Below are 14,634 nucleotides of genomic sequence, written 5' to 3'. Positions count from 1 at the left end.
ACATCTTAAAAATCCATATACAATTGTACACATTTTGTATTCTTTTAAAATACATTCATGTGGTGCCCTCCCTGGTGGCACCACAGGTTAAGGTGCAGCACTATGAAGCTACCAGCAGCCACTGCTGCAGAGTTCAATCCCTGGCCAGGGGAGTGACCCACATGGCGTGGCAGACCTCTCCTGACCTACCTGCCTGTCCCCTCAGTTATTCTGTCTGTTTTGCTCCCCACTCTGTCTCTGGTGAATCCTCTCACTGCCCCCACACCTCTGGCCTGTACCCCAGTTCTTGTAAACATAAATAAACAAATCTTAAAAAAATACATTTATGTTATGGAAAAAGTAATGTTCTCTTCTCTCCCCTTTCCTATCCTCACCCCTTCCACCAATATTAAAGCACTATGGACACTCTAGGAAGAGAGTTTTCCTGGGAACCTGTGCGCTCCCTGGCACTAAGCTGCACACACCTAAGGGCCCAACAATTTCAAGGTTTCCTGAGGAATGATTTACTTGTCTGGACATGTGATTTTGCACATTTTCAGCTAGCTATGATGAAATTCCTATACATGTGAGGAAAGGTAACATTCCATTTTAGTGTTTTCAGACCACAAGTCATCTTAGCTTCAAACTACCCAGACGTGGCCCCATCTCTGGAAAGTAGATGGACGATAACTATGGGAGCTCTTGGCATCTCTATCATGTCTGTCTGTCTTGAAAATCAGTCTCAGCCTGTCTGCTTCCCCATCTCCTCCACAGCGGCCGTAAGGACCATGACCACAGCCTCCCACTTCTCCTCTTGCCCTGGCTACCTCCCAAAATGAGGTCAGAGAGGTTCTTTCAAAATTGCACATTAGGGCTCTCCCTGGTGGCACAACAGGTTAAAGCACCGCACTATGAAGCTCTCCTAAGCCACTGCAGCATGAGTTCGATCCCTGGCCACGGAGCTGACTCACATAGTGTGGCCGATCGCTCCTGACCCACCTGCTGCTCCCCTCAGCAATGTACTTCGTTGATCTGCCTGTTCTGGTCCCCGCTCTGTCTCTGGTGAAGCCTCTTGCCACCCCTGAACCTCTGGCCTGTTCAGTTCTATAAGCAAAAATAAATAATTCTTAAAAAAAAAAAATTGCACATCAGGTGAAGAAGATCCCCCTTTAAAATCTCCAGGGAGGGACTTGAAATCCAAATTTGTAAGGTGGCATATTGGTTAAGTGCACACACTTCACCTAAATACCTCACTGCCTTCTAGTTGTGTGACAATGGGCACATTATTTAACTTCTTTGTCCTTACCTCTGTCTTCTCTGGAAAAGGGGGAAAATCATACCTTCTCATGGGGCTGATGTGGTGAGTAATGATTTTAGTATAAAGTGCTTAGGACGATGCTGGCATAGAGTAGAAACAGATGTTAGTTCTTGTATGTATAAGACCCTGCGAGGAAGGGCTGCTGCTTATCTCTCCTACCTGCGCAAAAAAAAAAAGCTGTTCTTTCTTGCACATGCTGCTCCAAAACCTTCCCCCAGTGACTCTTACACATAGCAGGGTTTTGTATGTTTAGAGATATTTCATCTACTCTGACCTGGCACTTGAGTGCCTGTTCCTTTCCAGCCTTCCAGTCTCCGTGTGACTGTCACCTTGTCAGACAGGACATTCTGACCATCCTCTAGATAGGTTCTTTCCTGTTACTCTCATGACACTCCCTGTTGGGGGAGGGGGTGCATCACAGTGCTTTCTCAATTTTGAAATTAGATAGATATGTGTGTTAACAACTGTTACTGACAGACCATCTAGGGGAGACATCCATTTCCTTCACCATTGTACTCTCAGTGCATGGCCTGGGTCCTAGCATATACAAATATGTGAAATGAATAAATGCCTATTTCAATGTCATTACAATATCACTTCTCATTCTGATATATTGCCACCACCAGTTCTACACAATGTTTAAAATTTCATTTTATTAATTAAAATTTCATTTTATTTATGCAAAGAGGAATTGGGGTATAGGCCAGCGGTGCGGTGGGTGAGAGGATTCACCAGAGACAGAGTGGGGAGCAGAACAAATGGATCTACTGAAATACACTGCTGAGGGGAGCAGCAGGCAAGACAGAAGAGGTCTGCTGCATGGTATGTGGGGTAACTCCCTGGCCAGGGATTGAACTCAGGCCACATCGGTAATAGCTCTGAGACTTAACACCTAGGCCACCACAAGCATTTTTTTTTAAAGTTTGATTGATTGATTTATGCACACAAGAATTGGGGTACAGGCCAGACACAGAGGGAGTGACAGAGTGGGGAGGAGAACAGGCAGATCCACTGAAATATACTGCTGAGGGAAGCAGCAGGCAGGTCAGGAGAGGTCTGCTGTGCCACGTGGGTCATCTCCCTGGCTGGGGTTGAACTTGGCCTTCTGCTACAGTGACCGTGGTTAGCTTCACAGTGCTGTGCTTTAATCTGTTGCACCATCAGGAAGGGCCCCACAAGCATTTTTTTATAGGGTTAAAGTGATACAAAAATTAAGTGAAGTGTGAAAAGCATTCATGAAAATCAAAATGTAACTGGAAGGTAAATGAAGATCAGTCAGGCTTTCGTGCCTCAGCCTCCATGGTCACCACCTGTGGCCTTGAATGCACTATGTGCTGGGAGAGTGGGCTTGGGATACGCGTGTCTGATGGCGGACACCTGGAGTAAGGTCGGGCGTGCCTAAGTGAGCACACCTGAGCTGAGCGACTGAGCCTATAAGGGCGGCATCACAGAGCAGGGGGTTTGTGGAGGACGAGGCGGAGGACAGCTCATGAGAGAACATCAGAGCCCAAAGAGTAAAGAGTCGCTGGGGCTGGGAGGCCTGCCAGGCTCCGGGCCCCCGGCAGCCCCGCAGGCCTACACCTGGCTGCCGCATTACAGGTGGTGTAGAAAGATCGTTAAAAGCCTGAAGATGCCACCGAAGGCTCTGGAACTTTCCTCTACCCATCTGCCCGATCACAGAGAACCCATCCTGTTGCCTGTCTGCACTACAGCAGCCCTGAGATGTGGGTGTGCTCAAGGTAGGGAGAGACTGCTGTGTGGACAACGTGGTCATTTACAGGCTAGTGAAGTGTGTGCATGTGTTTTGCTCCAGCTGCCAAAGCTGCTCATCTCCTCCCATGTCAGCTGCCTGCTGGGTCTCTACCTTCTGCTTGAATAAGGCCCAACTGGGCAAGCCTCTTGGGTCCCTTGAGAGGTTTGTTTTTACCTCTACAAACCCCAGGTAGGTGAATTCAGCTAAGAGCTGCTTTGGTGCAGGCCCAGCAAGGACAGTGAGGAACATACAGGCTGCTGCTGTGGTGAGAACCATCAAGACAGAGGCAGGGCCTCGGGCCTCTCATGGGGCATTTCCAAGCAGGGACTTTGAGAGTGAGTGTGAGCAGGCACGGGACAGGGATTTCATACTTTTACCCTGCGATTTCATACTTTTACCCTTTACAGCTTTGCCACCATGATCCTGCTGAAATAGAAGACTTTTAAAAAGTGTTTTTTTTTTTTTTTTCGCCCCTCTGTGTTTCTGGAGTAAAATGAGATTTGTGGAATAATCTATTTAAGTCTCTGAGTAATGTATGGTTTTGTATTCTATTCCCTGTGGTGGGCTAACTTCTGACAATATTTTGGAAGAGGATGGAAGCAAGATGAAACAAAATATGTATTGTCTCCATGTGCTTTAGATGTCAGCCATCAAATATCCCCAAACAAAGTGACTGATTCAGCCCAGCTTCCTCTGACTTGCTTCTCAGTGACACAGGCATTTGTCACCATTTCCCCTCTCAGCTTCTCTGTGCACTCCCAGGAAAGTCCCCAGTGACACACCCAACTGCTAGACCCCAAAGACCACAGTGGCTTGGTGGTGGCTCGTTAGGGACTTGGCATGGCCTGCCATGTAAAATGTCTAATGAGACATTCCAGAGTTGTTGAGAGGGAGGGAGTCTCCCCCCAGGCGCTGTAAATAGCTTCTGAGGCTTTAAGAACAAAAGCCCCACAGAGCCTCTGGCTGGCAACTGCTGTGGCTAATTTTATTTTCATCAGGCAAGGCCCAAGGCAGGGGTGCCTGAAAGTGATTATGAAAGGAGTATTTTTCCTTCAGTAGCTAGTCACAAACCAAAGAGGGAGAGGGAGGGAGGGAGGCAGGGGAGACTTAACAGGGTGGTGGTGGTGGTGGGGCAATGGAGAAGCAAGAACTCACCTCTAAATAGGTGACACATATTAAAAGTGTTGTAATGGTGCAAAACAAATGGCAGGAAAGAAAACTAATAGACATAATGAACAAATATCTTAAAAAATAATCACAGAATGAACAGGGACTGTGAAAAAGGTCGTGTGGTAGTTGCTTTTCACAAACTATAGCTCGCTAAATTCTCACAACAATTAAGTAAGAGTATTTTTATCCTCCGTTAGGAAACTGAGTGAGCTCAACTAACTTCACCAGAAAACAGCTAATAAATAAAAGACAGGGTTTATGAATGTCTTGATTCTGAAGCCCCTGCTCTTCCTGTCAGATTGTGCTATAAATGACCACCTTATGGGACATTTCCAGCAACCAAAAAGAAAAAAAAAAAAAAACTAGCAGTGTTTATGGAGTCCTGTGATGTGGCCAGCACGGTGCAAGGGGTTGCCAGAGAGGCTTGACCCTTAATCTTGGTGGCTTAGTTAAGGGACCTATTGGTACATGACTCCTGATAATTTAAAATATTCAAAGTCTTTAGATGTAGTAAAGTTATCACTAGGCTAACTGAATAAGGAAATATATAAAAATCTTACTTGTTTCTTTATTTTTTTCTCTAATCTCACTACTGGTTTCATGTCTCCGTTCCTTTTAATGCATTTTCCCCCACTCTCCTAACTATTTGTTTTTTCTTTCACCACTATTTTCTTTTCTTCAATTTCAAACCTGAGGTACAATGGACATATAACATTATATGAGTTTCAGATGTAAATAATTTTTCTGAAACACCTTTCCTAGAAAATAATTTTTGGAGAGTTTTATTTTTGGTTTTGTGACTGACATGAATGTGCACAAATCCACTGTAAGTGAAAGAGGAATATTAAAGAAATTTGACATAATACAGAGACAGAATTATTTTCTGAAGGAAAGATTACTTTTTCTTTTCTTTTTTTCAATATTTATTTATTTATGCATACAATAACAGGTGTAGGCCAGAGGTATGGTGGGGTGAGAGGATTCACCAGAGATGGAAGGTTGCAGAACAGGCAGATGGACTGAAATATACTGCTGAGGGGAGAAGAGATCTGCTGCACCATATGGGTCACCTCCCTGATTGGGGTTCAAACTTGTGCCGCAGTGGCTACTGATAGCTTCATATAGCTGTGCTTTAACCCTTTGCAACACCAGGGAGGGCCCCAAAGATTACCTTTCTAAAAAAATTTTAGAGAGTCAGGTATAGACTAGAATACATGGTTGGTACTGTCCAAAATTGGGATAATGTGATAAATATTGATGTTAATTGGCAAGTGACATCATAAGCCTTCTGATCAGGCTGTTGTAAAACATCTTATTTGGAATATTCTGCTCAACTATTACAGTGTTGGTTTATTACTGATAGTAACAACACAATCGTAAACATTATATTATATAATTCTACCACACAGGGTGGTAAAACTTTAAGATTAAAGTTACACTATCTGTAATGATGCAAATCTATTTCCTTAGGAATAATATCTGTCCTCTCAGCCAGAGAATTTGAGAGTCTACAACATTTCATCAACACTGACTTAAAGTCAAATTTTTTAACCTGTCAATAGATAATATAAAACTTACCTTTAGAAGTTTCCCAGCATACAAAAGAATCAATTAAAGACAAGCCCTGCTTGTAGTAAAATGTAGTTAACTCCAGCCAATCAGCATCAAGTGTACTAATGACAGATCCTTTTCTTGTTACTTTCATTGACAGGATGCCTTCCTGGTAGGTCCAGTTGGTTAATTCATCATCAAAAACATTGAAGACTGTGTAAAACTTATTATCTGAGGGTAGACATTGAGAAGCAAGAAAAAAGGGGAAAACTATAATTTTATTGAAAAGATTCTTTAAAATCTTTTAAAAGTTAATTATGAACTCTTTCAAGTATACAAAAAAGCAAAGAGGATAATAAATTACCCACCACTTAACTCTGTAAAATATTAACATTATGCCTTTTTTTCTTCAGATTTATTTATTTATGCATCCAGAACTGGGGTCCAGGCCAGAGGTGCAGGAGCAGTGAGCGGATTCACGAGAGACAGAGTGGGGAGCAGAACAGGCAGACTGATGAAGTACACTGCTGAGGGGCACAGCAGATGAGATAGAAGAGGTCTGCTGCACCATGTGGGTCACCTCCTGGGCTGGGGATCAAACTTGAGCTGAAACTCTCCTGCTAGCTTCACAATGCTGCACTTTAACCTGTTGTACCACCAGGGAGGGCCCTTTTCAGATTTTGGAAAGAAATGAGACACTGATCTAGTGGAGACTTACAATATAGTCTTCCCTAATTCTTTTCTTCAAAAATAGTTACTATAATGAATTTGGTGTTTATCATTCTCATGCCAATTTTATTTCTTTAAATATACTTCTATATATTCATAGGTGATAGACAATGTTTTGCAATTTAAAAACCTAAAAAAGAATGACATACTGTATATATCAATCTATAAATTGATTTTCTAGTTTAGCATGCTTTGGAAGTATACTTAATAATATAAATTATTCAGTTATTCAGCTGGCTTAATTGCTATAAAGTATTCTCAGTTAGGAAGTCTAACACCACTTCTATTACAGATAAGCATTTGGTGGGATGTGTGTTATGTGCACTTTGCTGAGTTGAGTCTCCATGGATGTCACCAGATTCCTGAAGAAATCTTTTTGTGTGTCATCCTCTCTCCAAAGTTGAGTTACTGCCATAGAACAGTTCTTAACATTTAAACATATTTAAAAAGTGGACTCTAAAGGTCAATGATTAAATTGGATTTGGAACTTACAGGACTAGAACTAGATACCTGATCTAATCAAAGTCAGAGTGGGACCAGCCAGGGGTTTAAGTGTAGAAGAAAGTGGAAGATGGTGACTCTCTGATCATATGAGCGACAACTCTTGTTCACTATTGTAGTCCTAAATTTTTTACACTGCAGGAACATTAGGGTGGTTTATCAAACTAGGGAATTGTGGAGGATTAAAAAAAGGAGATGGTAATGGTGATTGTGGTAAAGATGGGTGAGGTGTTGAGTGGGGAAAAGCTCCTGAGTTTTTTTTTTAAAGATTATGTATGCATACAAAAACTGGGATACAGGTCAGAGCTGTGGGGGTGAGAGAATTCACCAGAGAGTAGGCAGATGCAGTGAAATACACTGCTGAGGGGAGCAGTGGGCAAGACAGGAGAGGTGTGCTGCGCCATGTGGGTCAGCTCTTTGGCTGGGAATAAAACTCATGCTGCGGTGACTGCAGATCAGTTGATAGTGCTGTGCTTTTACCTGCTGTGCCACCAGGGAGGGCCCCCTGATTCTTTCCTGAGGACACTGTGCTGTTGTCAGATGGGTCTCTGTACTGCACCAGTGTTGAGTACATCACACCACAACCCTGCCACTAGTGTGTGCACTTGCTGCATCTACACTGATCAAAGAGTCAATTAATAGCAGCTAATTTAATACAGTTTATTCTGTGCCAGGTTCTGGTTAAGTACTTTATAATATCTCTAGTCTACTTGTAACAATCTTCCTTTAATAAAGAAATTGAGGGGCCTCCCCTGTGGCCCTAAGGGGTTAAGTCTCAGCACTATGAAGCGATTGGCAGCCACAGCAGCAGTTTGATCCCCAGCCAGGGACTCACATGATGCAGCAGACCTCTCCTGTCTCCCCTGCTGCTCCCTCAGCAGCATATCTCAGTAGATTCTCCTGTTCTGCTCCCTACTCTGGTCTGGTGAATTCTCTCATCCTCCCACTTCCTCCACTTCTGGCCTACACCCCAGCTCTTGTATGCATAAATAAATAAAATAAACCTTTACAAAATAAAGAAATTTAGTCAGTCTGACTCCAGAGCTTTAGTTCCAAGGTACACATGGTCTTTGATCTTTCTCTAGTAGTGCTTTTTAAAGTTATAAGAAGACCTTTAACAGTCCATAATTCATGGATAAAATACGTTTAGTTTCTTAAGAGGATTTGCTAGTTGGCAAAGAACAACAAAATTATTGTTCAAGCTATTTTAGGTTGCAAGCATTATTGTTTTATTAATTGTTTCATCATGATGCACTATTTTTGTATTCTAAATGATGGTCCAAGGAAGACAATTAACTTTAATGGTGAAAACCATTTGTGAAATGGGAAAGACCAAAACTAAAATTTTCACACTGTACAGAGAAACATAAATCAGAACAGCTTTCTTTATTGGACCACCTTTCCAGTATACATGTACAATTTCAGCTTTATGAAGTGATTGGTGAATGGCTAAATGGAAACCAATTTTCAACACCAAATTTCACTATGTGAACATGAATTCATTTATGAGTTATAGATAATCAACTGTTTGAAAACTGTCATAACTTATTTCTGGGTGTAGTGTTAAAAAAGACAAATTTATGTAATTCAGTAAGTCTTTACAATCTTTAAATATTTGCATATTTCTAAAATAATACAAAAACTTATTTTGCCAAAATATACTTAGTAATATGTTCTATTTTTACTCATCGTGTCTATTACCTTCTCCCTTTCTTGATTTAGAGGGTCTGGGGCTGCCATCATGTTCCATTTGACACTGTCCACTCTCATGATGAGGTTCTTCCTCAATCCCACTCTCAGATGATTGCCCACTTAATGTTCCTTCATTCCAACTTTTACAGTTTTCCTCTGAGCTGTGTTTCACATGCAGTGTTGATTCTAAATCTCCATCATGGCTGGTTCCATTGCAATATTTAAATGCTGGATAATGCTGTGATATGAATCCAACAAATTTCATTCCTTTTTTAGCAGCTACATTAATCTGAGATTTAAAAAGAAATGGTAGAACAAATGTAAACTTCATTTACATTGATTACTTTGTTAGTTAGCTTTTAAGCTTATTGAAAAAAATCCTCGGAGTTAATTGGTCAGTAATTAAAGATCCATTCATAAGCTAATTATTACCTGCTAATATAGCATTGATCCTACAACTATGTCACACTGCCATTATGACTTCTTGAAATGGAATGTATGTTAGAAGTTATAAAAGCAGGAGACATATTTGTCTAAAAGGCTACTACTAACTGTATAGCATGTCTCTTATAGACATATTAACAATGGTCTCTATAGAGTTGAAACAAAATTAAGTACTATTCCAAGTGAGTCCAAAAAAAAAAGACATTACAAAAAATACATCTTAATTAATAAAGGAGACATTAATTTAAAAGTAAAAACCACATAGCATTGTTGCTTGATGTGAATAATGAAAAATGTTTATAGGCTAATTCTGACAAACGTGTACATATGATATGTATGCCCAACTCAGAGTGCTGCTCTTAGGAAATTTTCTGACCTGCTTATCTTGATACTTTTATCTCTATGGGCCAAATACACATGATTAGATCTGATCCTATCAGTTAAAGAAATGACATAATACCAGTGAAAGAAAAATAATTTTAGAATTTAACAAAGGTTATTTTCATAGTCAGCACTTTTGCCATTCTCTGTTTTTTCTTAATTGCTCTGTTCGTTGTGAGCTTATGCATTTCTCCCGTGTTCAAGTGGTGATTCTTTTGAGGACAGGGGCTTATCTTGGTATTGCACTGTGTTGTGTCTACCAGCATTCCATAATTAATTACTGATTAAATTTTAAAAAGAATTGGCAACATGTCTTATATGGTCACTGTTTTAAACATTTACATCAAATGTTTTAAATGTTACCTGGGAGGGGGAGAAAGAGTAACGATGGAGATTGCAGATATAAACATCTTCAGACAGACATGGCATGGAAGTGACCAAGAATAAGTGGGGCACACCATGGAGCAATGCCCAGTCAGGGGGCGTAATTCTGCTCCAGCAGAAGAGGGGGACCCAGGGTAGAGCAGAGGGTTTAAGTGTGTGGAATGAACACAAAGGATTTGGACTGATACAATGATGTTTACTCCTATGGTGAACACATGGTGACTGTAACAATGCATGGAGTCTTAAAAATAACCACAAATTGTCCTTTATATCCGGCATCCTGAGAGAAGCAAGAAGGTGCTAAAGAGGTGTGATATTCTGCAGTGAATGGGTGAATTTATTATCAGTACTTTCTCTAGGTCTTACCAGATGCTTTGGGTGAAAAAACAAACAAGGTATTTTTCTATTACAAAGCTTTATCTGGAAACACCTTGTTACAAATAGAATAGAAATGTCTTTCCCATTTTTTTAAGTTGGAAGAATGGTATTTTTTAAAAAATGTTTTTATTTTAAGATCTTGGGGAAAAACTTATAAATTTAGTTTTCAAAGCAGAGCAAACACTGATAAAATGTTACGACAGGATATAAAATCTAGCAACAATCAACTCCAATGACAAGTGTTCAAAACAGCATTTGGCATTTATCTGCTGCACTTCTCACAACTGGGCCCTGTTCAAATATTTCATGTGTTATGTTTCCTGAAGCTTTTCTTTTCATGAAATAACCTCATTACTCTAATTGCTGAAATAACAATACTTTCCTGTTTAAGTAGATCTCTAACTGTATCCAGGAAGCAAAATGCAAAAACAAACACTGATGGTGATCTGTTAGTGCTAAATTAGTACTTATATTTTTGTTTCCAAAAGAAACTTTCTAGGGTAAATTTATTCCCAGAAGAAAATTGGAAATTTCCCAGTATAGTAGTAGTAAACAGTACGTGTATTTTGTTTATAAAAATCTAGCCTAATCTATCCTTAAAAAATCTTATTGGATGGTGACTTTATATATGAGTGGGAAATACGATTAGCAGCAAGAACAGGTAAACAAAAACCACAGGTTACTTTACATACAGTCATTTAAAACTTGGAAACAACAATAAAAATGAGGAATAAGTCATAGTTTCTTAAAAAGAAATACTTTATTTTTTTAAGCATGTATATTTAAATAAAAATCAAACTGTACAAATATGTCAGTGCAACTAAAAAAAAATACTATAAAATTCCAACGGGGGAGGTGGGGAGGAAGTGCAGGGGATTATGGTGATGGCACACTGTGACTCGGTGATGGGAAACCGGCGGGGATTACAATTGAGATGGAAAAAAAAATGTACAAAATGATGTAAAAATCAACTGTTATAATATATATATAGAGAGAGAAAAAAATAAACTGTTATAAAATAAAAAAAATTTAAAAAAGTAAAAAAAATACTATAAAATTCCATCGGTTTAGAATACACTGAATGTATGTAAGTATGAATGAGCAAATGAAAGAATACATAAATGCATACTTTATTTCTTGGATGATATATCAATGTCCATATGTTATTGTATTTTCCTATATAAGTTAGTTGTATAGAACTTTTTAATCTTGACAGCTAATATGGCTGTCATGTTTAATGGCCAATAAATTACTTCTTTGTACTGATAGACCATTGCTTCCTATTCAGTTTCCAGTTATTGGGAATACAGCCCTTTATATTTATTGTTGATTAAAATATCTTAAATAAAATTGACTTTTCCCCTCTTCAGTTAAAATTTTGAAATAGATTCCTAAAGAGGAAATGACAGTGCCAAAAAATGGTATTTATGATTCTTATTATCAAGTTGATATCCAGAAACACTGTACTAATTTATTACAATGCCATTTGCAATATGTGTGTTCTTTTTTTGGAAGTAGTAGTTTTTTTTTTTTTTTTAAAGATTTATTTACTTATGTATACAGAACAGGGGTTCAGACCAGAGGTGCAGGGTATGAAAGAATTCACCAGAGACAGAGTGGGGAGCAGAATAGGAAGATGGACTGAAATATACTGCTGTGTGGAGCAGTGGGGGTGGGGGATCAGGAGAGGTCTGCCACCCCATACCATGTGGGGATTGAACTCTTGCTGTAGTGGCTGTGATAGCTTCCTAGTGCTGTGCTTTAACCTGTTACACTACCAGGGAGGACCTGCAATATATGTTTTCTTAAAACTCAGCCAATACTGGATTTAGTACTTACAATTTAATTTTTCAGTAAACATTGGTGAAATTCTCAGCTTTTATTTGCTTTAAAAATTATTAGTCTATGGCCCTCCCTGGTGGTGCAGCGGGTTAAAGCACAGCGCTAAGAAGCTAAAGCCTCTTCCACATGAGTTCGATTCCTGCCTGCCCCAGAAGTGACCACATGGCGCAGCAGACCTCTCCAGACCTGCCCATTGCTCCCCTCAGCAGTGTATTTCCTCGATCTGCCTGTTCTGCTCCCCACTCTGTCTTTGGTGAAGCCTCTCGCCGCCCCTGAGCCTCTGGCTTGTACCCCAGTTCGGTAAGCACAAATAAATAAATCTTTAAAAAAAAAACAAAAAACTATTAGTCTAACCTTTCTTGAAATATATTTTTAAAAATGATTTATTTAGTTTTATTTCTTAAAGATTTAGTTATTTACAGACTAGGATACAGGCCAGAGTTGCAGGGGTGATGAGAGAATTCACCAGAGACAGATGAGGAGCAGAATAGGGAGACTGACCAAATTACACTGCTGAAGGGAGCAGCGGGTGAGACAGAAGTCTGCTAAGCCATGCTGGCCACCTCCCTGGCTGGGGATTGAACTTGTGCTAGAGCAGCTGAGAATAGCTTTGTGTAGTGCACATAAACCTGTTGCACTACCAGGCAGGGCCCACAATTTATTTATTTATGCATCCAAGAAATGGGGTACAGGCCAGAGGTGTGGGGGTAAGAAAATTCACTAGTGACAGAGTGGGAAACAGAGCAGGCAGATGGACTGAAGTACACTGGTGAGGGGAGCAGCAGACCGGCCAGGAGAGGTCTGCCATGCCATGCCATGCGGGTCAGTTCCCTGCCTAGTATCGAACTCTTGTTGCAGTGGCTGAGAATTGCTTCATGGTGTTATGCTTCAGCCCACTGTACCATTAGGAAGGGCCCCTTAAATATCTCTTTATAAATTATCTTTCCTTTTGTATTTGCTGTCCATAGATTCTGTTTGTCTAGTCAAGACTGAACATTACCTTCAAGTATTTGTATTCATTTTCTATAATCTGAAAGTGAAGCTCTCAGAATAGGCTGTGTTTATGGAGATGTACTTCCTGATGCTTTTAAAAAAATTAGTTTTCTTAGTATATAAATTATATTTATAGACTTAAATCTTTAATCTGTACATAATAGAATATGTTGACATTTTCATTTTCTTTCAAGTTTTTAATACTTAAATAAGTACTTCTTTCTCTCACCTGAAATAATGTGGAGTCTATTTTCTGCACAATAGTTACCCACCTACCCAGCAGCATATGTTAAGGAGTGGGTGTTTGTTTGCCCCATTTCATTTCATCATGTTATTAATTAAATTTCTTATATGTTACTGATTTCTTTCTGGGATTTCCATTCCTTTTTTTTTTTTTCATTGTTCTGCATTTTCGTTTTATCTCTGTGTAATTTGGGACCATATGTGCTTCAATATGTTTTAAATTCTGATAGAATAAATCACTTATTACCTCACTGTTTTTTTTTTTAAGAAAAGAAATTAATGAAGAAGAAATACCAAATATTTCTCAATATCCCATGAAAAATGTATATATTTAGTACCTTTTCTATCAGTTCTTTTGCTACGTCATTTGCTTGTGTTTCAATAGTTAGAGGACATTCCTCAATCACAAGCCTTGGGCGTCTTTGTCCACTGGGTGCTGTTGAATGCTTCTGGCTGTAACAGAGAATATGTTCACAGTTGGGAGCCAATTGCTGATTTTCAGCTAATGTATTTATGAGAATATGAATGAGCAATTTACAAAGGTCAAAGCAATAATTTTTGTTTGTTTTTTCAAGCTTATGTAAAAATATCAGACAAATTCAATCACTTGCTACTAATTTAAATTTTCTTCATTTAAACCTTTATTTAATTTTTAATTTAATATGGAAGAAAAACTTCATGTCTGATGTCCAAACAAAGTTATGAGAAATTATTTTAGAGTGCTGTACAAAAGCACAGGTAAAAAAAAATCTAATTCAAAATGCAGATAGATGTCTTATTCCACTTTTCTGATCTTAACTCTTGCTTACTCTTAGCTGTGTCAGGGTACTACTAAGTCTGTTTGAAGTAATACTGAGAGAGAAAAAAATCATCACATGCTTTATAAGACTTGTAAGTAGGGCATAATCGTTCTACAGTGCAATAAATTGGCATAATTATTAGTAAGTTTGAACTAGTAAATATCTAATGAGGCTCCATATCCCAGAAACTTCTAAGTAGACAATTACTTAGTAGTAGTGCCCCTTAAAAGCACACCTTTAAATTTTTAAGCTTCTTTTTTTTCTTTCCTGTTTTCTCTCTGCATTTTTCCTTCTCTGCTTAGCTCTTTCATAGTTAAAATGATTATAGTTCCATCACTATAAAGATAAAACACATTTTTTACTCTGCAGGGTCTTTGAGATAATTTGACATAATTAAAAGAATTGTATAACAACTTTAATATGTCAAACTAAGACACTGGGTATGGTTATTACCTTTCTTCACTGGAAGGAGCAAC

General features: G+C 39.1%; 1 protein-coding gene across 1 annotated transcript in view; it reads right to left on the bottom strand.

The window, feature by feature from the left end:
* RFTN2 (raftlin family member 2) overlaps positions 1 to 14,634 on the bottom strand; it is a 51,900-nt gene that overhangs the window by 21,769 nt on the left and 15,497 nt on the right. The window contains exons 3-5 of the mRNA XM_012729332.1: positions 13,697 to 13,811; positions 8,703 to 8,982; positions 5,799 to 6,002 (exon numbers count right to left, since the gene is read on the bottom strand). Coding sequence (XP_012584786.1) covers positions 5,799 to 6,002; positions 8,703 to 8,982; positions 13,697 to 13,811 — 599 coding nt within the window. The remainder of the gene's footprint in view (positions 1 to 5,798; positions 6,003 to 8,702; positions 8,983 to 13,696; positions 13,812 to 14,634) is intronic.

This window comes from Condylura cristata, unplaced genomic scaffold, assembly GCF_000260355.1.
Source record: "Condylura cristata isolate star-nosed mole 26May11 unplaced genomic scaffold, ConCri1.0 scaffold00002, whole genome shotgun sequence".
NCBI lineage: Eukaryota > Metazoa > Chordata > Mammalia > Eulipotyphla > Talpidae > Condylura > Condylura cristata.
This window is presented reverse-complemented; position numbering and strand designations above follow the sequence as displayed.